We start from the raw sequence: 26,102 nt of genomic DNA, 5'->3' as shown, positions 1-26,102 counted from the left end.
GGTTTTTGAGGAGTAGGGGAATGTATACTAAAGGATGTTTAAAAATCACGACCAGGCAGATAAGTATGGACTGGAGAGGCAAGAGACCGGAGGCGGGGAAATCAATGAGGAGGCTTGGAACAGTAGTCAAGCCGGGATATAACAAGCGCCTGGACCCGATAGTGGCCATACGGATGGAGAAGAAAGGGTAAATCCTGAAAAACTGGCGGAGTTCGATTTCAGATCGAATATGGAGCTAGAAAGAGAGAGGGGAATCAAGGGCAGTGCCAAGCTTGCGAGCTTGAGAATCAGGAAGGACAGTGGTGTTGTCGACAGTAAAGGAGAAGTTAGGAAGAGGAAGGGCGTTGGGGAGGAAGGCGAAGTGTTCCATCTGGGACTCGTCGAGCCTGTGGCACCCACGGGACATCCATGCGGAGATGTCCCGGAGGCAGCGGGAGACGTACGATCGCAGGGAAGGAGAGAGGTCCAGGCTGGCGAAATAGGTTTGGGAATCGTCTGTGTAGATGCGGGCGTTGAAGCCAAAAATGCTGGACTGGAGAGGAGGAGAACGGTGGCTGTTTGGATGCACAAATGTGACCCACCGGCTGGTCTGCCTCTGAAAACGCCCAGCCACCACGCTGCCGCTGCCATCTCGGGAAGACTCCCCGTGGTCAGGACGGAGGCCCCGGTCCTCTCTCCAGCCCAGCCCCGGGGGTCTAAGGAACGAACGACCCTGTAGCGGCCCCGAGGTGGCGGATTCCTTTCTGAAATAGGCGCCCATGCGTTACCCCGGGCACCCAGGCCAGCAAAGTACCCACTTTCTAATTCTCGTTCCCGGTGGCGGGAAGGGGACCGAGGCAACTCTCAGACCCCTCGATGGATGCCCTAGAGAAATGGAAAGGAGGGACAGGTGAGGGTGACAGAGGGAAGGGGAAGAGAGAGACCCCGAGAGAGAGAGGAGGTGCGGGGGGGAGGGGGGGGGCAGAGAGGAGAGCAAGGAGGAGAGGAAGGTGGGAGGTAAGAGAGACTTTCATCTCTGTCATCAGGTGCGGGTGTGATGCTGAGGGTCTGGGTGGGAGTGTGTGAGTGTGTGTGTGTCGGCTCTCATTCAAAGTCCTCAGTGCTGATTGGGTGGTAGGCAGTGACGGGCACTGGCTCCTTCCCCGGTGCAGCGTGAGAGCCTCTGTGTGTGTGTGTGTCCGCGTGAGTGGTTGCGTGTGTGAGAGCGTGTGTGTGTGTGTGTGTGTGTCTGTGTGTGCCCGTGTCCGTGCGTGTGCCAATGTGGGGCAAGTGGCCCTGGATGCTGGCGGCCGAGCCGGAGCCGGCGCGGGGCTGAGAGCGGCCGCCTCCCGCCCCCCGCGCCCCGCGCCCACCCCCGCGCCCACCCCCGCGCCCACCCCCGTGCCCGCCATGGCCCCGGCGCGGGGGGCGCCGCCGCCCTCTCCGCTCTGGGCCGTCACCGCCGTGGCCGCCGCCTGCGTGGCCTCCGCCCGCGGAGAAGGTAAGAGGGGCGGGACCCCCGCCGGCCCTCCGCCGGCCCACATCCCGCCGGGGGCACCGGGCAGCGGGCCCCGGGAGGGCAGGCACCGGGCGGGGGCCGGGGCTGCTCCAGCCGCCGCCAAAGTTCACCTCCCCCCGTCCCCCCGACCAGGGTCCCGAGGACGGTGCGGTCCGGTCCTGTCCGGTCCCGTGCGGTCCTGCCCGGTCCGCTTCTGTCCCGTCCGGTCCCGCCCTGCCCGGTCCCGTCCTCCCCTCCGGGTGGGGCGGGTGGTGCTGGGGCTGGGGTTGCGGAGGCGGGCGGTTGCGGGCTTTAGGGTTGCGGGGGACGGGGCTGGAACGGGAGAAGGGCAGGTGGGCGGCGGGGAGGATGGACACCGAGAAGGAGAACCGGGAGGAGGAGGAGGACAGCCATCCCAAGTCCCAAGGGGAGGTGGATGCGGGTGGGAGCGGTCGGGGGTGCGGGGCTGGGCCGGCCGGCCGGACGGGGGGAGCCCCAGCGAAAAGGGGACGCCAGGGGGTAGCGGGGAGGGTGAAGCGGGGGGCGAGGGACCGCTGACACTTTGCGAGGGCAGCCGGGGGGCGGGGACAGCCGGGGCAGGGCTGCGGGAGGAGGGCAGCCGGGCAGAGGGTCCGGGCCGGGGGTCCCGGCAGGGGGTCGGGACAGGGCAGGGCAGAACAGCGACAGGAGGGCAACAGGGCAGAGTGGCGAGGGCAGGGCAGCCGGGCAGAGCATCCGAGATGGGCATTTGGATCGGAGCGGGAGCCCAGGGAGCCAGAAGCCCCTGGGAGCGGGCTGCCCCTCTCCCCTCCGTGCGGGTGGCACTGCCCGAGTAGCCTGGCCGGGCTGGGGTGTCCAGCTCTCTACCCCTCTGGGGAGCGGCGAGCGCCGCTCGGCACTGGGCGCCCTCCGATGCCCTCGATTTCCCTCGGGACCCCGTGCCGCCCTTCTGCTTAGGTACCCCCTGCCCCCGTCGGGCCTCCAAACAACTGCCCGTCCCTCCCCCCACCCCTCTCCTCCCTAATCTCCAGTTAACTGTGGTGTCTGTTGAGCGCTTACTACGTGCCAGGCCCTGGACTAAGCGCTGGGGTGGCTCCAAGCCAATTGGGTCGGACACGGCCCCTGTCCCACGTGGGGCTCACATTCTCCATCCCCCTCTTCCAGATGAGGGAACCGAGGCCCGGGGAAATGAAGGGACCTGCCCAAGCTCCCACAGCAGACAAGTGACCGAGGCGGGATTAGAACCCACGACCTCCGCCTCCCAGGCCCGCGCTGTGGTCACTACGCCGTGCTGCCTCCCAGTGAGGTCGGGCAGGTGCGGCGGGCCGGGAATGACCAGGGAACAGAAGAGAGCAGGGTCTCCGCCAAACAGCTGGAACTCCGGACAGTCCGAGGGACCGGGAGGGACGGTCCCCAGCCCTCCCCAAACACCCTCAGTAGCCCTTGGTCCCTGGGGCAGGGAGCTGATGCCCCAGCGCCCAGCCAGGACCAGGGCCTGGAGCTCTCTTGGGAAACAGAGACAGCAGAGTCGAAGAGAAGAGCAGGTTCCCGAGGAATGGGAAGGGGGCTGGCACGCATGGAGAGCACGAGAACGAGCTGCCAGGGGCGAGGAGGAGTTGCGGGGAGGGCTGCGGGGGAGAGGGGCGGGGGGAGGCGAGGCATCTCCTGGGACCGTATTCTCGGGCCATGGGGGCCGGTGGGGTCTGTTTTAAGGGACGCAGTCCGTGTTGGGGGAGGGTCGCGGTGGGGGAGGGGGTTGACCATTCCCCCAACTCCTGCCTTTCCCAAGTCGGAGAGTGGCCCAGGATGTGGGGACGGGGCAGGCAGGGAGGGAGGGGCCGGAGCGGTCAGGGTCATGGCCTTGTCGGATCGGGGTCATCGACCAGTCCTGGGGAGGAGGTAGAGAGGGACTAGAGGCTGGGGGTCCATCCAGGCATCCCTTCCCCGAGGAGGTCCCTCAGGCTCTTCCCCGCAGGGGGTCAACCTCCCGTCACCAGGAGCAGTGGGGAGATGGACTCCCGGGGAGCTAGCCAGGGCAGAGCGCTCCGCGGAGGGTCCCGACTCTCCCGCGCCAGGCTAGTGAGGGCCCTCCTTCCATCCCTTTCCCCCCGCGCGCCCCCGGATAATGGCATCGGCAGAGGGCAGAGGAGGGCACGGGGAAGCTAAGCTTGGCGAGAGCCTCGAGCCCAGGAGCTGCAGAAGTGGGAATTTGGGGAGCTGAAGAAGGTCGGGGTCCAGACTTGCTGGGGCCGGAGGGTCGTCCTGGTGCCCGGGGGAGGGGGCCGCTCCAGCCCCTTCCCTCCTCCCCTGCCCCTTCCCCCCCCCCGCCCCCCAGCCTCTGCCGCTGCTCCTACAGTCCCCACTTCTCCTCCTGCCCCTCCTCAGTGATCGTGGAGTGATGGGGTGCGGGCGAGAGGCTCGGAGCTGGGGGATGGGGATGGGGGGGGGCCCTCAAAGGACCGGGGCCTTCCGTTGCCGGAGACGCATCGATCCGGGCTGGACCTCCGGCTGGACGGCTCTGGGTCCGGCCAAGGTCCCTCCAGCACGAAAAGAGGGAGGCCAAGCTAGAGAGGAGCCTTGGCAGCTCTCCGGATTTTATACCCCCCTCTCCGCTCCACGTGTGCCCGCCCCTCCTCTCCCCCTCTCCCCTCCCCAACACAGGCCCGGCTATTTTTAGCCTCAGGTGCCGAGAGAGAGGTAAGAGCGGGGAGGGGAGGGGAGGTAGGGACAGTTGCAGGGGGTTTCCCCCATGACGGTGGGAGGGTCCCCCGAGGAGGTTGAGGGGGGCGGGGGTGGGACGGGGGAGCAGCCATTCCCTACCCAAATGAAAAAAGCCACGCTGGGGGAGAGGAGAGGGCGTGGGTTGGATTCCGCACGGTGAGGTCTCCTGCATTGGCGTGCTTGTGGGGAGGGGGCTTCGCGGGGGAGGGCGGAGTTCCAGCAGGTTTCTCTCACTGACTTGTAAGGAAGGCAGGGGAGGGAAACGGCGGGGTTTCAAGAAGACTCTGAAACCTCTGGAGGAGGGGAAGGAGCGATGGGAGAGGAGGATGCCCAGGTGCAAGAGAAAGGGGGCAGGAGCAACACATTTGCCCCTGGGCCAGCCGGGGGTGGGGGTGGGGGTGGGGAGGCTAGGGGGTCCCGGAGGGAGCAGGAATGGGCGGCCAAGCTGCTTTGGAACCTGCCCCGTGCCTCTTCTACCTTCTCACCCGGGCTCGGGCAGGAGTGTGCAGCTGGGAGCCTCGACAGCGGCCGGCGCAGCAGGGAGTGTGGCTGGTGCAGCGGGCGGGATCGGGAGCAGCGGGCCGGATGGTTCTTCCACCCCCACACCCCCCCATCCCCATCCCCAGTCACTTAGTCGCCCCCCCATGCCCCTTGCCCCGCGCCCCTCCCTGGGGTGCCTAGCAGGAGCCTGTCCCTAAACCCAGGAGCTTGTGGGTAGCGGGCCCAGGGGCCCTAGCCTAAGTGTGGGAGGCTTTCTAAAATCCTGCAGAGGGGTTAATCGACTAGGCAGGGGACCATTGCCTCCTGAGTTCTGCCCAGCCCTGCCAAAGACAAGGCTCAGGAACCTCCTGGGCCTCAGTTTCCCTCACCACCCAACGCTGTCTGGTTCAGTCTTCGAAGTCCCCAGGATGAAGGGGAGGAAGACCCCTCAGGGCAGAGGTGCAGAAATATCCAAGACCTCCCCTCCCGTGGGGCCCCTTTGCTTCCCCCCATCATCCTCTTCCCTCTCACAAATCTGGACTGCCCCGGGGGGAAGGTACAGGGTGCCCGCTACTCCTCCCCTAGGTGCAAGGCCAGCCAGAGATGGTAGCTAACCTACTGTCTGACCCACTTTCTCCCATACCACGAGAGGAGAGGGAGAAGGAGGAGGAGGAGGGGAAGGAGAAGGAGGAGCAGGAGGAATCTTTTTCTCTCTTTCACCCTCTCTTTCTCTTCCTTCCTCTCTCTCTCCGTCTTTCCAGCACCTCCCAATACCAGTCTGGCTCTGGGCATCCAGGGGCTGCTGAATACAATGTCCAGGGCTCTGCACCCCTGGTCGGGATCTGGGGTGTCAGTCCTCTGGGGAAGGGGCGGGAGTTGGAGGGAGTCTGGAAACCGAGACCTCGGGGACCTGGCTGAGTGTGCCTCACAGCCCCTGTCCTCCCCCTCACTCTTTCCCTCTCTATCTGCTGCTCAAATTTTTAGGATTCTGGGCCAGGGAGAGTGGGTGGGTGAAAGGCGAAATCAAGAAAAGACAATCTTGCAGGCAGCGATAAAAAAAAAAAATGTTAACTCTCAAATTATTTGAGACTCGGTGGCGTGGTCTAAAGACGCATATGCTCAGTAAATGCAAACCAAATGCAAATTCAAACTTTTCTGCCCCAGGTGGGTAAGGGCCCCTTGAAAATCGTGGCGCTAGCAGGGTTCAGGCAACCCCAGAGAGAAAGGTCGGGGGTGGGAGTGGGGTGGGGGGGGGCAGGCTTCAGCTGGGAAGGGGCAACGGGGTGCCAGGCTGGAGCTGGGACCAGGAGAGTTCAATGAAAAGACTTGAAAGGGGAGGAGGAGGAGGCTTCCAGGATCAGGGAGAGAGGGTGGTAGACAGGCAGCCTGGCAGGATGACCAGAGGGAAGCAGGGAGGGATAATATAATAATATTAATAATTGTGGTGCTTGTTAAGCCCTTACTGTATGCCAAGCACTGTACTAAGCACTAGGGTGGATAGAAGCAAATTGAGTTGGACACAGTCCCTGTCCCATGTGAAGCTCATGGTTTGAATCCCCACTGTACAGAAGAGGTAACAGAGGCACAGAGAAGTGAAGTGACTTGCCCAAGGTCACACAGCAGACACATATCGGAGCCGGGATTAGAACCCATGACCTTCCAACTCCCAAGCCCATGCGCTATCCACTACGCCATGAGAAAAGATCCAGCACAGACCTTGAGGCAAGGAGGCCAGGGGGAGCCAAGGAGGGTTTGAAGTGGAGGGTAGGCAGGGCGTTGGGGCCGGGTAGGTGACTCAAGATGGGTACAGATGTGGGGGGAGCACTGGACATTGTTTTCCTTAATAATAATGGTATTTGTTAAGCTCTTCTTCTGGGTCAAGCACTGTTATGAGCATTTGGGTAAATGCAAGCTAATTAGGTTGGTCACTGTCCCTGTCCCACATGGTGTTCCCAGTGTTAATCCCCATTTTACAGATGAGGGAACTGAGGCACAGAGAATGAAGTGACTTGCCCAAAGTCACCCAACAGACACGTGCCAGAGTCAGGATTAGAACCCAGGTCCTTCTGACTCCCACGCCCATGCTCTGTCCAGTAGGCCATGCTGCTTCTCTGCCAAAATCTCAGCCCAGGTTGGAGTGGGAGGAGAGAGCGCACAAACTCACACCCAAACAGACCCACCCAAAGGGCCCTGCCCTCTGGGGACACCAAGTCCTATTTCTTTGCCTTGCCCAAGAGGAACCAGGGCAACCTGGGGTTCATTCATTCATTCAGTTGTATTTATTAAGCACTTACTGTGTGCAGAGCACTGTACTAACGATTGGGAAAGAATAAATAATAAAGAACAATAAAGAGTGACAATCCCTGACCACAGTGAGCTCACAGTCTAGAGAGGGGGTTCACACTTCTCCCAGAATGGCAGCTACCCCTATACACAGATGGCCACCGATGACAGCACTTGGAAAACCGTACCCCCCCCCTTGGAAACAAACCCCATTCATCATACTACATTAAGTGGGCTACACGGGCTACGCGGCATCACTTAAGGATGCCAGTTGGAATCTTTTGTAGAAATCCCAGGCCCTAGAGCATTTCCCTGGAAGATGCCCGACCACCCTCTTGCTTCAGAGACCTTGTGGTCTCTTCTCATTTTCCCATTAACCAGACACCGAGTCCAAGCGTGGAATTTGGTAATCTGAGCTAAGGTGGAGGGAGGCTCACCACAGAATCAATCAATCCATGGTACTTACTGAGCACTTACTGTGGGTAGAGCACTGTACTAAGCACTGGGGAGAGTACAATATGACAGAGTGAGTAGACATTCCCTATCCACTCGGAGCTTACAGACTAAATAGAAAATTAAAAGCGACAGACATCCGGGCCCGTATCTGAGCAGAATTGGAGACAGACCCGCCTGCCCGGGATTAAACTGGTGGAATAGAACCATTCCGTCTCTCCCCGGCACCTGGTTCGACCTCAACAACTAGGCCACCTACTCCTTCCAAGCACAGATTTTTTTCTGCCTCTGAACTCCTCCTGGCTTCTTCTCTTTCTCTGTCGGTAGCCCATGCCCCTTAGACCCTAGAATCGTAGTAACTTAATCCTGGAAGGTTACCCAAAAGGTCATCTGGTCCAACCCCCTGCCTCCATGGGATAAATAACTCAGTTTTCCATCAGAGATAGTTATGTAATAAATCTCAGACTATAGACACGCCAAAATCTCTTCCCAGTGGCCTCTGTGGCTGAGGAGAGATACACTGTGGGAAGCAGTGTGGTCTAGTGGAAAGAGTTCAGGCCTGGGAGTCAGGGGGCCTGGGTTCTAATCCCAGCTCCGTTACTAGTCTGCTGCGTGACCTTGGGCAAGTCACTTCACTTCTCTGTGCCTCAGATTCCCCAGTGGTAAAATAGGGATTCAATACCTGTTCTCCCCCCTACTTATAGCCTTTTGAGCCCCATGTGGGACAGGGACTGTACCCGACCTGATCAACTGGTATCTACCCCAGAGCTTAGAACAGTGCTTAACTAATAGTAAGTGCTTAATAAATACCATAAAAAGGACCATCCCACCCTTGAAGACAAATATTAAGTCTTCCCATTCCTACTCTTAGCCTTAGCCTTTGGCCTTTTCTTATCCCCTTTACGCTTTTCTCTAGGCATAAAAGCCACAGTTCTCCCAAACCTCCTTACAGGGTCTATTTTCTCTCCCTTGAATTGGCATTTTTTGAACACCTGCTGAGTGAGAAGCATTGTACTAAGCACTTGGGAGTGTTATAACAGAAGCCACCTACATGTTCCCTCCCCTTAAGGGGTTTACAATCAAATGAGGGAGCCAGACATAAATTATTTACAAATCGTGTGCGTAGGAGGATGTACTAAGAATTAGTTCAAGTATAGCAGGATGAAATAACAGAATAAGTAATTGAATATACAAATGAAAATCCAAATAAAAATTTACATATATACATAAGTGCTGAGGACGGGAATAAAATAAAATACATATATGTTAAGGGAGGCTGTTAGGTTGACATGACTAAGGTGTTTGAAGTAATAGGAGAAAGCTTCCTGAAAGAGGCGGGATTTTAGGAGGACTTTGAAGATGGGGAGAGCTGGTGTCTGTGGGGCTTGGGGAGAGAGGGGGGTTCCAGGCTAGGGGAACAGCATGAATGAGGAGATGGGGGTGAGAGAGTTGAGAACGAGGTACAGTTTGGGAGGAGACAAAATGTAAGCTAAGGAGTAAGGGGTAAAGAAGGCAGAGGGGTAAGGTGGGGCTAGTTGGTGAAAACCCAACGTAAGGAGTTTTGGCTTGATGCAGAATGCAATGGGAAGCCAATGGAAAGTTTTTGAAAAATGTATTTGGTGGTACTTGTTAAGGGTTTACCATGTGCCAAGCACTATACTAAGTGCTGGAGTAGAAACAAGATAATCAGAGTTGGACGGAGTCCCTGTCCCTCATGGAGCGCACTAAGTAGGAGGAAGCGGGATTTAATCCTCATTTTACAAGTGAGGAAACTGAGGCACAGGGAAGTGAAGTGACTTGCCCAAGGTCACACAAGTGGCAGAGCGGGGATTAGAACCCAGATCCTCTGACTCCCAGGCCCATGCTCTTTCAGCCCGGCCATGTTGCTTTTTAAGGAGTGGATTGGTGTGTGCTGAGCGATGCTTCAGGAAGATGATCCAGGCAGGATTACCTGGTGTAGACCGGAGGAAGGAGAGGCTGGAAACAGGGTGACCGGCGCATAAGGCTGATACGATAGTCCAACCATGATATGAGGAGAATGTGGACCAGGATGGTGCAGTTTGAGCGGAGACGGAGGGGCAGATTTGGGACTGTGCTGTGTAGGAAGAACCAGCAGGATTTAAGAGCCATTTATTCCCTCTCCCATTTCTCCTCATCCTTTGGCAAATGCCAGGACCAAATGTAGACCCCCAAACTCCAATTCGAAATGACTGGAGAGGAGCGTGGGCTCATGGGAGCCCAAGCGTCTCCTCTGCAGCCCCTTGCCTCAGCATCTCTACATCACGTTTGTCATCTGGTTAGAGAACTAGTGGGTTCCCTTGGGGCCTGCCCTTTTGCTTCTCATCTACAGCCTGGGCTGGGGCACTGAGACAGCTAGCTAAATGTCATGACCACCACGGGGGCGGAGGGACTGACAACCCTCACCAGTCTTCTGGGCAATGGGGAAACTGGGGCAGTAAGCTTCCCGGCAGGAACGCAGGAGCCCAGACTCATCTCCAGTTCTTTCCTTCTTCAGTCAGTCCTATTTATTGAGCGCTTACTGTGTGCAAAGCCCTGTACTGGGCACTTGGAAGAATACAATATAATAATAAACAGGCACGTTCCCTCCCCCAAACGAGCTTAAGGTCTAGAGATGAGCTTTCTTTACTCTCTTCTAGGCTGCAGAGATCCCCAAAAGGGAAAGCAGCATGGCATAGCATGCTGTGAGAAGCAGAATGGCATAGTGGATAGAGCATGGGCCTGGGAGCTAGAAGGTCATGGGTTCTAATCCCGATTCTGCCACTTGTCTGCTGTGTGACCTTGGGCAAGTCACTTCACCTCTCTGGGCCTCAGTTACCTCATCTGTAAAATGGGGGTTGAGACTGTGAGGCCCACATGGGACAGGGACTGTAACCAACCCGATTTGCTTGTATCCACCCCAATCCTTAGTTCAGTGCCTGGAACATAGTAAGGACTTAACAAATAACAACAATTGTAAGGATCTCGGAGATGATCTGCAGCAGCGGTTCTGGGACTCGGGCTTGGGCTGGGGGCTGGGGACTGGGTACCCTGGGGTGTGGGAAGCAGTGGTGAAAGGCAGGCCTTGATGTGATCTTGTCTTCTCTTTCAGTGAACCTGTTGGACACGGCCACTATCCCTGGAGACTGGGGCTGGCTCACGTATCCTGCCCACGGGGTGAGTGAGAGCAGAGGGGCCTTTCCGGGTGACTCAGTGCCGCAGCAGTGGGGTCCGAGTTTCTGCAGACGGAGTGTGGAGGGGGAGACCCTTCCTCAGCGGGGTCTTAAGCGCTCTGAGGACTGGCAGGTCCTGGCTCCAAAACCAGCCTGAGCCAGACTACCTGGGCTCTCTCAAGAACCAACGGGTCACCTCAACTGCCCTCTCTGGAAAGGCAGAAGAGACATCACATAATTGGGGCGAGGGGTGAGGGAAGGGACTCCCAGTGGTCTGGAAGTGACCGACTTTCCCTGGGGGGTGGTGCCGGAGGGCTGAGCTTGGGTGTGAAACTCTTGCTCCTTCTGTGCTCCCTCAGACCACGTAGCTGCAGGGCAGGCTTCATATCCTTAACCACTTGGAGGAGGGGAAAAATGCCTGCTTCTGTCCACAGACACCAACCTGCTGGGGGATGCGGTCCTGGGAACCTCCTGCATCTCCTACTGGGAGATGGGACTGATGGGGGGCCATGGCTCAGCATTACTCCTGTCCAATCAACCATTACTTAGCATTGCTTCCACCTAATCGGCCAAGACTCGGTATGGCTCCCAACCGATCAGCCCTGATCTAGCACTGCTTCCAACCAATCGGCCCTGCCTCGGCACTGCTCTCAGCCGATCTCTGCTGACACCCAGCCGGCAGCTGGCCAAAAGCCAGAGAGTAAGTACCTGTGTGGAGTGAAATATCCAGGTCACCATGGGTACCCACCTTACAAGGTGATGTCGTGGCTCCCATAGCTGTTTGAGCTTATCCCAGGTCTCTGACGAGACCTGATTGTTTCCAAACAGGGCTGAGAAGACCCCCAGTGGTAGCTATTCTGGACTGTTGTCGCTGAAGCTGATTCCCTCCCAGGTTTCATCCCGCCCACTTTACGCCCCTACACTCCCAGTGACAGGTTGGCACCGATGCCAGTCACCTTCCTGTCAGCTTGCACACACCCAGCAACAGCACCATTTAAACAACGGCAGGGAATGTGGGTCTGGGGACTGGGGGTGAGGGGAGTGGGGGAAAGGAGGATCTGGCACAGATAGGCCTGAGTAACTCAGTTTTGGCTCAGAGGGATCTGAGCTTCTCCAGACTGTCTGGGGGGCCCGACCAGGCCAGGCGGGACAGGTTCCGCAGTCTGGTGTGTGTCTGTGCCAACCCGGGTGTTAATCCGGCCAGGCTCAGTCATCCCTCCCCATCACCCTATCCCTCCCAACATACCAATCTCTGATGAGGCCACATGCCTTCTCCCTCCAATCGCTTCCTAGAGAGGCCGGGGATGTCACCTGGCACCACCTCCAAATCTGGTGGGCAACTTCTGCAGAAGCCAGGTTGCTCCTGGGCAGCTTGGACCTCCTAATGCCTCCACTTCCCCTCCCTCCTGCTGCCCACGCAGGTTGTCTCTGAGCCCAATACTTTCCAGTCCCCACCACCTGCCACTTGGCCGGGCAGGCACTGAAAGGCGATTCTTCCTCTGCCCATCCCTGCCTTGGATTCTTCCACAGAGGGCATGCCGGTGCCCAGTCAGGTACAGACAATCATTTTCACTTGCCATATAACCTAGACTAATGTACCAACACATCACACCCTCCCCCCACCCAACACACAGCTCCACACATCTACACACACCCACACACACAAAAATAGGCACACATGCACATTCCTACAATCCCTTCCACTGACCCACTCCTCCATACACCCTCTTTCTCTCACACCTACCAGCTCCACAGACATATCTATCCCATCTCACACACACACACACACACACACACACACACACACACACACACACACACTCCTTTCTCCTTCCTTCCCTATTCCATCTTTACTTCAGAAGCCATTAGCAGAGCAATCTCCTATTCATGCCCACCTGCATCCCTTGGCAATCAGTGCCCTCATTTTGGGCTCACTGGGGTTCCTTATCACACAGCAGGGTTGAGCCTCCTTTCACAAATGCCAATCAGACTAGCAGCCTGGCCTATGGCCAACCAGGGCACACGGGTCCCATGAGCGGCTGCTGGGCTACCGAATTGACATCTCCGGACAGCTCCCAGAAGGCAGGTCTTCCCGCCGGGAAGCTGTGGGTCTTAGAGGCTGTGATTACCCGGGGCCTCACTCTGCTCCAAGAGGCTCACTAGCCCTGAGAGGTATCCAGTCCCCTGCCATTGAGGGCACACAGGCTGCAAGGGCAGGCAGTCACGTGTGGGCAGAGACCTTCCTCAGGCTGGAGTTTGTCTCAAAAAGTGTCCCCTCTGCCCTCCCCAGCCCCTGCTCAGGCTTGCTTCTCCATACAGGGGGTGCCAAGATTTGACCACCCCCAGGAAAGCTGTTTTTGCCTCCTCAGTTAAACAATCAATCAACTGGTCCTTGAAACATCATCTAACACTGTCTTCTCCTGGTTCTCCTCCATCTCTCTGGCCACTCCTTCTCAGTCTCTTTCGCAGGTTCCTCCTCTGCCTCCCACCCCATAACTGTGCAAGTGCCTCAAGGCTCAGTTCTGGGTCCCCTTCTATTCTCCATCTACACCCACTCCCTAGGAGAACATATTCATTAATAATAATAATAATAATAACAATTATGGTATTTGTTAAGTGCTTACTATGGGCCACACACTGTTCTAAGAACTGAGGTAGATGCAAGGTATTCTTTCTGATGGCTTGAGCTTCTATCTCTATGCAGATGGTTCCCAAATCTCCACCTCCAGCCCTCACCTCTCTCCCTCTCTGCAGTCTCATATTTCCTCCTGCCTTCGGGACATCACCATCTGGATGTCTCACCGATACCTAAAATCTAACATGTCCTAAGCAGAACTCCTCATCTTTCCACCCGTACCCTGTCCCCTCCCTGTCTTTCCCAACATTGTAGACAACATCACTACCCTCTCTGTCTCTCTTATTCATCCCACATAATCTGCCACTAAATCTTGTCAGTTCTACCTTCACAACATCGCTAAAATCCACCCTTTTGTCTCCATTCATTCATTCATTCATTCAATCATATTTATTGAGCGCTTACTGTGTGTAGCTCACTGTACGAAGCGCTTGGGAAGTACTGCTACCATGTTAATCCAAGCACTTTTCTAATCCTGCCTTGATTACTGCATCAACCTCCTCGCTGACCTCCCTGCCTCCTGTCTCTCCCCAATCCAGTCCTTACTTCATCTGCTTCCTGGATCACTTTTCTAAAACAATGTCCAATCCACATCTCCCCACAACTCCAGAACTTCTGGGGGTTGCTATACCACCTCTGCATCAAGCAAAAACTCCTTCCCAATGACTTGAAAGTATTCAATCAGCTTGGCCTCTCCTATTTCACCTTGCCAGTTTCCTACTACCACCTCCCCCATACCCCTTCACACCTCCAGTGCCAACCTACTCAATGTACTTCCATCTGGTCTATCTCATCACTGACCCCTTGCCCACATCTTCCTTCTGGCCCAGAACTCCCTCTCCCTTCATACATGGCAGATCACCTCCCTCCCCACTTTCAAAGCCTCATTAAAATCACTTCTCCAAGAGACCTTCCCTGACTAAGCGCTTATCTCCCCTACTCCCTCTCCCTTTTGCTTTTTTTTATGAACTTAGATCCGTTTCCTTTATTCACCCCACCCTCAGCCCCACAGCACTTATGCACTTCTTCATAATTTATTTTAATGTCTAGACTGTAAGTTCCTTCTGAGCAGGGAATGTGCCTACCAACTCTGTTGCACTATACTCTACCAAGCATTTAGTGCAGAGCGTTGGATAGAATAATCCCTCAATAAATACCACTGGGTATTGATTGATTGATTGATTGTAGAGCACTGTATTAAGCGCTTGGGAGAACAGTAAAATGAGTTGGTAGACACATTCCCTGCCTACTAGGAGCCTACAAGATCCCTTGTGGGCCTCGTTCACCTGCTGTCTCTTCCTGCTCCTGTATGGCTCTCTCCCTCACCCCTTGCCTTGTCCTCAGGAGTTGCGGCCCATCGAACCTGGGTGAGGATTAGACTCTGGTCTCCACTCCCCCGGGCAAAGCTCTGTGGCACAGACCCGGTGCCATATGTGGGAGGAGGGAATCTCTGGGCTGTTGTCACGGCTCCTAAAGCTGTTGGGAAGATAAGGAACTAGGCTTCCTGTGGCGTTGGAATACTGCATAGAAAAAACAACTGGGCTTGCAGAGGTGTAGTGTGGAAATGATCAAAAATGGAAAATCAAATGAAAATTTTTTCTTGACTCAAAGGCCCCCAGCCCTCCCTGTCTTCTGCAGGTGGATGGAGAGGGTCAATGGCACACACAAACACATACACACCATGGGCATCAGACTCTGAGGACTGGCAGCCTCGGATGTTGCCGGAGGCCAAGGAAATTGTCTCCCCATGGGCCGCACTTTGTCTTTCATTCATTGGCTAAGGGGTGGGACAGGACTCTCTTTGGCACAGAGCCTGGCTAAGGCTGTGATGGCAGAAGGTGCTGATGGGATTGGGTTTGGAGGGAGACTTGGGTTTTGGTTGAGGGTTTCTGTATGAGGTGAGCATAGTCCAGGGTTCAGGCTACAGGTGAGCCTTTAGAGGTTAGAATTAGAGTTGAGGTGAGGATTGGAAGCGGGGTTAAAGGTGGGGTTAATTTGGGGGAGTGACTTGAAGCAGATGCAGTAGGGAACCAAGCAGTTGGCAGAGAGGCAGAGTGCAGCTGCCAGTGGTCTGAACCAGGTCGTGTGGGGATGGGTGAAAAGGGCTGGCTCTCTCCTCACTTACAATTCCACTGCCTTTTTGGAGGAGCTCTGAACTCTGGTGTCCCCCTTTGAGACCAGAAGCACCTGCTCTGCCTTCTGACTCTGCAGCTGGCAGGGGGAATGTTTCTGGGCATCGCCACAGCTGGCATGGTATGGCTTTGGAGGGGCGCTCCGCTGTGGACACCTTTCTGTGCTGACAGAGTTGTTTTGTTTCTCTGGCAGAAAACTGACAAAAAACAGCTGTTGGGTTATTCTGTGCTCGATTAATTGTGACCGTGACTTTAACTCTGCGCGTGCCAGTGGGCTGCCATCAGCTTCTTGGCCAGTTGTGTGGGAGACAACTGGGGAAGCTAGAGGGGCTGGGGTAGTGGGGCAGGGGATCTTGAAGGCACCCAGCACCCAGGTTCCCCTATGGGCAGAGAAGCAGCTACAGAGGCCTGGGAAAACCATCTCAAGGAGCTGGCGGGACTGGTGGTGGGGCTGGTGACGGGGCTAGTGGTGGGGACTGATGGCAGACAGGTGGTGGAGTGGTGACAGGCCTGGTGATAGGGCTGCTGGCAGGGCCGGTAATGAGACTGGAGTTGGGGCTAGTGGCTGGGCTGGTGATGAGGCTGGTAGTGCAGTTGCTGATGGCTGGTGGTGGGACTGATAAGCGTGCTGGTGACGGGGCTGGGCTGGGCGGCTCCGCCATCAGGCAGAATGATGGGTGCAGATGGAGACGTGCCTGGGGAAAGACTGGTCAGAGAGATGGGCTGCCCATAGAGGAAGAAATCAGGGGATGAGGGTGAGAGCCAGCCAGGCAGGAGCAGGAAGAGACTCAAACAGGTGGAGAGCCACAGGGAGTCTCCTAGCCATGAGGAGGCATGGCTCTGGGGTGTCCAAATCTTGGGAGGCCCTAAATGGCTCATGAAGTGGCTCTCCACTCTTTCCTCTCTTCCCACCACCCCATGCCTCATAGCTGGGGAGCAGATTTCTTTTGCCTGCCCTGTCGGGGGCTACAGCTGAATCAAATTCTAGAGAGCACCTGGAGTGAGTTGTCTTAGAGAGAGTGTCCCTATTTCCCAGGATCTGCCTCCAGTGATGACACTCAGACCATAAACTGGGAGGCCTGAAGGGCTGGACCCACAACTTCCATTTCCTTCCAGCCATCTCTACCTCTCTGGAGCCAGTTCCACAGCAACAGGACCAGTAAGGGAGTGATTGAGTGTGTTTGAGCTCTGTGCCCATGTGTTCTGTGGAGATGGAGCTTTCTGCCCATGTGAGGATCTCTAGGTATCTACATGGGTGACACCAGGTTTCTCCCTGGGTGCACCTGAGCTCAATCCTGGGGATGTGACTGGGTGTCTGTGTAAGCCCCGTACTGTAGATGCACCATGGGGTTTTCTGGGTACCCGGGCCTCTGTTCGTGGTGTGTGTGTGTGTGTGTGTGTGTGTGTGTGTGTTTTCTCTGGGAGTGGCACACCTCTACAGTGTGAGTTTGTGTTCGTGCCTAGAGGAATGCCCTAAGAGGGGACTGTCTCTGGCAAGCCCCAGAGAGAAGCGCTCTAATGCTCCAGGATAGTGAGGAAGAGAAGGGACACCGTGGCCCTGCTGTCCCCTCCTCTTGCCTGTTGCCCCAACTAGGGAGCGCCCAGATCAGCTGTCTAGGACTCTCTGACCTAGAGCCCAGTGGTCCCCATTGAGGCTGAGCCAGGATTTAAGGCCATAGTAACCCAGGGGCCACGGGCGACATCCTCACATCCCCTGGGCCTCAGGGGCAGTTGCCCTGTTGCAGCGATGTAGGGCGTGGAGGTTGTGTGAGGGCCAGCAGCTCCTCACTGAGTCCACCCTGCTGCCCCTGCCGCTGTCTCCGCCTCGCACCATCCTCACTGGCCTGCAGCCTGGCTCTGCCCTGGAACCAGGCAGGAGAGCGGCAAATTCAGGAATTTCCACTTTCAAACCTCACCCACCCTCTCAGCTTTCAATCACCTTGCCCCCTCCTACCTCACCTAGCTACTCTCCTGCTACAGTCCAGCTCTTCCACTTCACTTCTCTAATGCTAACCTTCTCACTGTACCTCAATCACATCCTGCCTCTTTCCTGGAATGCCCTCCCTTCTCATGGCCGACAAACAGTTACTCCACCGCTGTCCCGCTCAAAACCTCACTGAAGCCACATGTCTTCCAAGAGGCCTTCCTTGACTAAGCCCTCCTTTCCTCTTCTCCCACTGCCTTCTGCTTGCTCCCTTTATTCAGCTCCTGTTTCCATCCCCACAACGCTTATGTACATATCTGTAATTTTATTTATTTTTATTAATGTCCATCTCCCCCTCTTAGACTGTAAGCTCTTTTTGGGCAAGAATGTGCCTGTTATAGCGTACTCTCTCAAATGCTTAGTACAGTGCTCTGCACACAGTAAGTGCTCAATAAATACGACTGACTGACTGACTGACTGACTCTCAACTCTCTTCCCCCAGCCTGCTTTGGAGTCTCGAGTTCATCCATCCCTGGCCTGCAGGGCTGTAGGGCCTCAGGGCTTCAGGGTCACAGACCAGCTCATCAGAACTCCCCCAGTCTCCCAGCTGCCTGCTTCTGACAGGAAGAAGGGGTGTTGGGGTTGCAAGTAGGGCCGGGGAGGACCTTGCTGGTGTGGGGTAGGTGGCCCGCTGCCCCACCCAACTGTCCTCCTGCCCCCTGCCTCTTTATTTTTATTATTATTAATCATATTTATTGAGTTCTTACTGTGTGCAAAGCACTGTGCTAAGCACTTGGGAGAGTACAAAATAACATCAAACACATTCCCTTCCCACCACAGGCTCACAGTCTATAGGGGGAGACAGACTTTAAGCACTTACTAGGTACCAGGCACTAAGTGCTGGGGTAGATACAAGCAAATCGGATTGAACACAGTCCCTGTCGCACGTGGGGCTCAAAATCTCAATCCCCATTTTACAGATGAGATAACTGAAGCCCAGAGAAGTGAAGCTACTTGCCCAAGTTCACACAGTAGACAAGTGGTGGAGCTGGGATGATAACCCATGACCTTCTGACTCCCAGGCCCGCGCTTTATCCACTATGAAATAAATAGATAAATACATAAATGTTAAAGATATATACATATGTACCGTGGGGAAGGGAGAAAGTATGAATGAAGGAGCAAGTAGGCTGTGAGCCCGTTATTGGGCAGGGATGGTCTATTTGTTGCCCAATCGTAGATTCCAAGCACTTAGTACAGTGCTCTGCACATAGAAAGCGCTCAATAAATACTATTGAATGAATGAATGAATATGAGCAGCGCAGAAGGGAGTGGGAGAAGAGGAGGGGAGGGCTCAGTCAGGGAAGGCTTCCTGGAGGAGATGCACCTTGAATAAGGCTTTGAAGTAGGGGAGCGCGATTATCTGCCTTATTTGAGGAGGGAGGGCAGTCCAGCCTGTCATCGCTGTTCTCAGCTTCGCCACCTGGGTAGACCAAACACCTGCTGGAGCTGGAACTGCCCAAGTTTCCTCCTTCCAAGCCCAGAGTCCAAAGCGGGGAAGAGACCTGCCCAGCAGACAGCCTCCCTGCCTTTCCCCGGTCCCGGCCGGGGCCCCAGGGGCCCGGGACCTCAGTCTCTAACCACAGCCCTCTCGGCCTCTCTCTCCCCAGTGGGACTCCATCAATGAGATGGACGAATTCTTCAGCCCCATCCACACCTACCAGGTCTGCAACGTCATGAGCCCCAACCAGAACAACTGGTTGCGGACCAACTGGGTGCCCCGGGATGGGGCCAGGAGGGTGTATGCGGAGGTCAAGTTCACTCTGAGAGACTGCAACAGCATGCCAGGAGTCCTGGGCACCTGCAAGGAGACCTTCAACCTCTACTACCTGGAGTCCGACAGGGACCTGGGCGCCAGCACCCAGGAGCGCCAGTTCGTCAAGATCGACACCATCGCGGCCGACGAGAGCTTCACGGGCGCCGACCTGGGCACCCGGCGCCTCAAGCTGAACACGGAGGTGCGGGGGGTAGGGCCTCTGAGCAAGCGGGGCTTCTACTTGGCCTTCCAAGACATCGGGGCCTGCCTCGCCATCCTGTCCCTCCGCGTTTACTACAAGAAGTGCCCCGCCACGGTGCGCAACCTGGCGGCCTTCTCGGAGGCGGTGACGGGCGCCGACTCGTCCTCCCTTGTGGAGGTGCGGGGCGAGTGTGTCCGGCACTCGGAAGAGAGGGACACGCCGAAGATGTACTGCAGTGCCGAGGGCGAGTGGTTGGTGCCCATCGGCAAGTGCGTCTGCGGGGCCGGATACCAGGAGCACCGGGATGCCTGTGTTGGTGAGCGAAGCATTGCCGGGTGACGGGCAGCTAGATGAGGGGGAGTTGGATGAAGGGGAGTCAGGTGATAGAAAGCCAAGCGAAAGGGAGCTGGGTGAGAGGGAGCTGGGTTAGGGGGAGACAGAAGAGGGTGAGTGGGGTGAGCCGGGTGAGGCGGGGATTAGGTAAGGAGGAATCAGGTGGAGTGAAGTCGGGATAGGGCCCAGAGTCGGACCCACCAACTTGGGCTCAACCCAGGGTGGAGCTCTATTTCAATTTAATTCAATTCAATAATATTTATTGAGCACTTACTCTGTGCAAATAATAATAATAATAATAGCGTTGGTATTTGTTAAGCGCCTACTATGTGCCGAGCACTGTTCTAAGCGATGGGGTAGATACAGGGTCATCAGGTTGTACCACATGAGGCTCACAGTCTTCAACACCATTTTGCAGATGAGGGAACTGAAGCACAGAGAAGTGAAGTGACTTGCCCACAGTCACACAGCTGGCAAGTGGCAGAGCCGGGATTCGAACCATGACCTCTGACTCTCAAGCCCGGGCTCTTTCCATTGAGCCATACTGCTTCTCTGCAAAGCACTGTACTAAGCACTTGGGAGAGTACAATATACAACAAACACACATCTGCCCACAATGAGCTCACAGTCTGGAGGGGGAGACAGACATTAATAGAAATAAGTAAATTGCAGATTTATCCATATGTTCTGAGGGGCTGGGAGTGGGGATGATGAAGGAGCAGGTAAGAGCGGCACAGAAGGGAATGAGAGAAGAGACGAGGGCTTAGTCAGGGAAGGTTTCTTGAAGATGTGCTTCTAGTCCACTTCCCTGGCTCTGCCTGGGGCCCATGGCCCCATGACTTCTGGCCACAGGACCGAGGTGGGGTATGTTCAAGGCCTGGGCACTAGCCCCCAGGAGTGTCTAGATTGATCATGAGTTTCCTGAACGGCTTGGACACTTCCCGGATAACCAGGGAAGAGAGCAGACCAGGAGGGAGGGTTGGAGATCGGGATGGAGCTTGTCTAATGATGATGGTAGGCGTCCATCGCTCTGTTCCCCCTCCTCAGACAGAGTCCAGACACCGGGCTGGGGGCCGTGGGTCAGGGGCCTGGCCAAGGTGGTAGGGCGGTTGTCCTGGTGTCTTCTTGCTCTGGGCCAGCCACCTCCAGGACCACGACCCAGCCCCTTCCCAGAGTTAGCAGACCACCAAAGCTTGGGAGGAGCAAGGAGGAGTAGACCGTAAGCCCGTCATTGGGCAGGGATTGTCTCTATCTGTTGCTGAATTGTACACTCCAAGCGCTTAGTACAGCGCTGTGCACATAGTAAGCGCTCAGTAAATCCTATCGAATGAATGAATGAATGGGAGGAGGAAGTAGGGGTATGAGCCAGCCCTTGGGGAACCAGGCCTGGCCTCTCTGAACTGGAATTCATCTCTCAGTCTCCACCCCAATGACCCCAGATGGGTGACAACCCATGACTTCTAGGCTGCATGGTTCCTTCAGGCTGAGCATCTGCAGGGGGTTTCTAAATACCCCCAGGAGGTGCCCAGCCCCTGGCATCTGCCCCCACGATAAACCCTACAGGTGTACAGTGCCCCACCATCGCTCGGGCCTCTAGGGGCAAGGCCATTAGTTGTGGGGTCTCGGGGACTGTCAGAGTGTCCCGGGGCCCTGCAGGGAACCAGCCTCCTCCCCAGGGTCATTTCAGCCAGACCAGGAGTGGGGTCACTGGTTCAAGATGAACCATCATGTGAGGGGTGGCTCGAGGGAGACAAATTCTTCCCTGCCTCAGGACGATGAAATGTCTGAAGCCCGAGCCAGCGTCCACGAGCAGTGACCAAAGGACTGGGTCCGAGAAGCAGGGGGACACAGCGCAACTCTGAGCCTACCTGAGACACCGCAGTTCCCTGCCCTTCTGGCATATTCTGAAGGCGGGGGGTCTCGGGCAGGGCCTTCCTGGACCACCTTCAGAACCTGAAGGTACCAGTGGTCCAAGAAATCCTAGCCAAGGTGAGGAAAAGATGGAGTCTGCCTGGCTCCCCTCCACAGTGACCAGAGGCAGGTCATGCACCCACTCTCTCAGGGTCTTCTTCCGCTCAGATGCCCCCCCGGAGACTGAAGTGTCACAAGCCCAGAAGCCCCGTGCCGGAGCCGGGCGGCCCGGAGCCGCAGTCGGCCAATCGCTGCTGAGCAGTAGTCCAGGGACCACCACTGAGCAAACGGAGATAAGGCTTTTGGGCTGAATCTGCCAGAATCTGTCAGGAAATGGCTGGTTCCTCCCACTAGCCTCAACCCCTACCCCAGGGTTTCCCCCCTTTCTCAGCTCTATTGGCTCTGAGCCTCTTTGAGAGTGGATTGGGCAGAGCGGTGGGATGGATCTCCTCTGACAGGGCCGGGTGATGGGCAGGCAGACACCGCTCAGTGGTGGAGATGACCGATTGATCGACTGATTGATTGCCTTGCCGATCTGCTCAGAACTCTGAATCTCCTCTGGGCTGAGGCTGATGCCGGAGGAGCAGACTGTAAGCAGGTTATGGACAAGGAACCTGACTACCGACCGTTGTGTTGTACTTCCCCAAGTGCTTAGTACAGTTCTCTATACTGATTGAGAAGCACAAGGCTGTGTAGAGAAAGAGCGGGGGTCTGTGGAACAGTAGTGCTTGGTGGTTGATGAGCAGCGTGGCTCAGTGGAAAGAGCACGGGCTTTGGAGTCAGAGGTCATGGGTTCGAATCCTAACTCTGCCACTTGTCAGCTGCGTGACTGTGGGCAAGTCACTTAACTTCTCTGTGACTCAGTTCCCTCATCTGTAAAATGGAGATTAAGACTGTGAGCCCCGCGTGGGACAACCTGATTCCCCGGTGTCTACCCCAGCGCTTAGAACAGTGCTCTGCACATAGTAGCGCTTAGCAAATACCAACATCATTATTATTTCTTTTTACTGAGCCCATATGCCTTCAATGTGCCACGCTGGACAGAGGAACTTCAGATCTTTACCGTGAAACATTTTTAACTGGAGGATGGGGTTTTGGTGATAGAGCGGGAACTGAATTTCTATCAGAGATTCAGAGGAACAGAGATTCTATCTGGTCCCAGGTCTGTCCCCTTGGCTGCTGTGTGGCCTTGGGCCAGTCACTTTACCTTTCTGAGTCTCCATTTCCTCATGAGAAAATGGGGCTAATAATCCCCATCCCTCCCTGGCCCTGGGATCAGGAAATAAAATCACTGCTAGGGAAGTGCAGTGGGAAAATAGGAACTAGACCTTGGGAAAATAGAAAGAGCTGAAGAAATTCCCTAGATTATTATGATCACAGTAAGGAGAAAAGAATAATAATAATAATAATGTTGGTATTTGTTAAGCACTTACTATGTGCCGAGCACTGTTCTAAGCACTGGGGTAGACATAGGGGAATCAGGTTGTCCCACGTGGGGCTCACAGTCTTAATCCCCATTTTACAGATGAGGGAACTGAGGCACAGAGAAGTTAAGTGACTCGCCCACAGTCACACAGCCGACAAGTGGCAGAGCTGGGATTCGAACTCATGAGCCCTGACTCCAAAGCCCGTGCTCTTTCCACTGAGCCACGCTGGTGGGATGGGGGAGGGGAAAGACGGAAAAAAAGCAGAAGGAAGGGAACAGTGAAGAGGAAAAGCAGCCATAACATGAGTTCTCTGGGTTCTCTGGGGTCTTTGTTTTATACTTTTTTTAAAATGGTATTTATTAAACGCTTACTCTTTGCCAGGTATTGTTCTAAGCACTAGGGTAGATATGAGGGAATAAGGTTGGACACAGTCCAAGTCCCATAGAGAAGCAACGTGACCCAGTGGCAAGAGCCAGGGCTTGAGAGTCAGAGGTCATGGGTTCAAATCCCGGCACTGCCACGTCAGCTGTGTGACTGTGGGCAAGTCACTTCACTTCTCTGTGCCTCAGTTCCCTCATCTGTAAAATGGGGATTAAGACTGTGAGCCTCACGTGGGGCAATCTGATTACCCTGTATCTACCGCAGTGCTTAGAACAGTGCTCTGCACACAGTAAGCGCTTAACAAATACCAACATTACTATTATTATTATTATTATGTGGTGGTCACAGTCTTAATCTCCATTTTACAGAGGAGGTAATTAATAATAATAATAATAATGTCGGTACTTGTTAAGCGCTTACTATGTGCCGAGCACTGTTCTAAGCGCTGGGGTAGACACAGGGGAATCAGGTTGTCCCACTTGGGGCTCACAGTCTTAATCCCCATTTTACAGATGAGGTAACTGAGGCTCAGAGAAGTGAAGTGACTTGCCCGAGGTCACACAGCAGATATGTAGCAGAGCCGGGATAAGAACCCAGGTCCTTTTGACTCTCAGGCCTCTTGCACTGTCCACTAGGTCATGCTGCTTCTCAAATTCACACTACTACTACTACTACTAATAACAATCATGGTACTTGTTAAGTGCTTACTCTGTGCTAAGCACTGTTCCAAGAACTGGTGTAGATACACGTTAACCAGGCTGGACACAGTGCCTGTCCCAGATGGGGCTCACACTCTTAGGGAGGAAGCAGTGTGGTGTAGTGGATAGAGCGTGGGCCGGGAAGCCAGAAGGTCATGGGTTCGTTCATTCATTCATTCAGTAGTATTTATTGAGCGCTTACTATGTGCAGAGCACTGTACTAAGCCCTTGGAATGTACAATTTGGCAACAGATAGGGACAATCCCGCCAATTGACGGGCTTACAGTCTAGTCGGGGGAGACAGACAAAAACAAGATAACTTTATAGCAATAAATAGAATCAAGGGGATGTACACCTCATTAACAAAATAGATAGGGTAATAAAAATATATACAAATGAGCACAGTGCTGGGGGGGAGGGAGAGAGGGAGGAGCAGAGGGAAAGGGGGGAAAGGGAGCTTAGCTGAGGGGAGGTGAAGGGGGGGGGAAGGGGAAGCTCAGTGTGGGAAGGCCTCTTGGAGGAGGTGAGCTCTCAGTAGGGCTTTGAAGAGGGGAAGAGAGTTAATTTGGCAGAGGTGAGGAGGGAGGGCATTCCAGGACAGCGGGAGGACGTGGGCCAGGGGTCGACAGTGGGTTCTAATCTTGGCTCTGCCACTTTTTTGCTGTGTGACCTTGAGCAAGTCACTTCACATCTATGGACCTCAGTTACCTCATCTGTAAAAGGGGGATTGAGACTGTGAGCCTCACATGGGACAGGGACTATGCCTAAGACAATTTGCCTGTAACCACTCCAGCACTTAGTACAGTGCCTGGCATGTAGTAAGCTCTTAGCAAATACCCCAATTATTATTGTTATTAATCCTCATTTTACAGATAAGATAACTGAGGCCCAGAGAAGTTAAGTGAGTTGCCTGAGGTCACACAGCAGAAAAGTGGCAGAGCCGGGATTAGAACCTAGGTCCTTTTGACTTTCAAACCCATGTTCTATCCGCTAAGCCACACTGCTTTATGTTCAATGAGATTGAAGTCTCAAGCAGGGAGCGGCAGTTTCGTACAGAATGGTTGGAGGCCAAGGGTGGGCAGATCCTCTGCTTCCTCCAGGGAGCCGGGTGCCTTCCGTAGGCAGGGGCTGGGCCTTCCCAGCCTTCCCTGGCATTTCCACTCTCTGTTCCTTGGGGGGTGGTTGGTTTAGCAGTGCCAGGCGGGTTCTTTGATGACAGATCCAGGATTCTCGGTTGACGTCCAGGACTCAGCCCATGCTCGCACTCAGAAGTCATACCCTGCAGCCCTGCATGCCCCCTGGTTTTCACCGGGAGTAGGAGCCGGAGCGGGGGTCCTGACCATACCACCGGGGGATCTGGACGTGGGGGCTGAGGGCTAAGATTGGCACCTCTCTTCTTCTGAGTGAGCGGGGGGCACTGCCCCTCTTGTCATCTGCCTCTAGACTGTAAATTCGCTGTGTACAAGGAACTTGTCTACTGAATGAATGACTTTGTTATAATATACTCTCCCAAGTGCTTAGAACAGTGCTCTGCACATGGTAAGTCCTCCATAAAGGAATAATAATAATAATAAATAATAATAATTATGGTATTTGTTAAGTGCTTACTATGTGCCAAGCACTGTACTAAGCGCTAGGGTGGCTATAAGTAAATTAGGTTGGACATAGTTCCTGTCCCACTTGGGCCTCACAACCTCAACTCCCATTTTACAGATGTGGTACCTGAGGCCCAGAGAAGTGAAGTGACTTGCCCAAGGTCATAGAGGAGAGAAATGGTGGAAGTGGGATTAGAACCCATGTCCTTCTGACTCCCAGACCCATGCTCTATCCACTACTCCATAGTGCTTCTCTACTATGCCATGCTGCACAATTGATTGATTGATTGATGGCTGCCAGGAGGGGTGCGTAGGGCCTGTATTGGTCCAGGCTGCCCTGGCCCCCTCCGAGTGGCCAAAGTTCCCACCCTCTGCCCTTCCTTGGTCATGGAGAAATCTTTTTTTTAATGGTATTAACTGCTGTATGACAGGCACTGTTCTAAGCACTGGGGTAAATAAAAGCT

General features: G+C 55.0%; 1 protein-coding gene across 2 annotated transcripts in view; it reads left to right on the top strand.

Annotated features, from left to right (window-relative positions):
* The first annotated feature begins 1,389 nt into the window (after positions 1-1,389).
* The window catches only part of EPHA8 (EPH receptor A8), a 53,061-nt gene continuing 28,348 nt past the window's right edge, over positions 1,390-26,102 (top strand). For both annotated transcript variants that reach the window (XM_029066503.1, XM_029066504.1), the window contains exons 1-3: positions 1,390-1,480; positions 10,524-10,588; positions 18,946-19,609. In XM_029066503.1, coding sequence (XP_028922336.1) covers positions 1,390-1,480; positions 10,524-10,588; positions 18,946-19,609 — 820 coding nt within the window. The remainder of the gene's footprint in view (positions 1,481-10,523; positions 10,589-18,945; positions 19,610-26,102) is intronic.

This window comes from Ornithorhynchus anatinus, chromosome 5 (genome assembly GCF_004115215.2).
Source record: "Ornithorhynchus anatinus isolate Pmale09 chromosome 5, mOrnAna1.pri.v4, whole genome shotgun sequence".
Lineage (NCBI taxonomy): Eukaryota > Metazoa > Chordata > Mammalia > Monotremata > Ornithorhynchidae > Ornithorhynchus > Ornithorhynchus anatinus.
The sequence above is the reverse complement of the archived record's forward strand: the minus strand, read 5'-3'. Positions and strand labels throughout refer to the sequence as shown.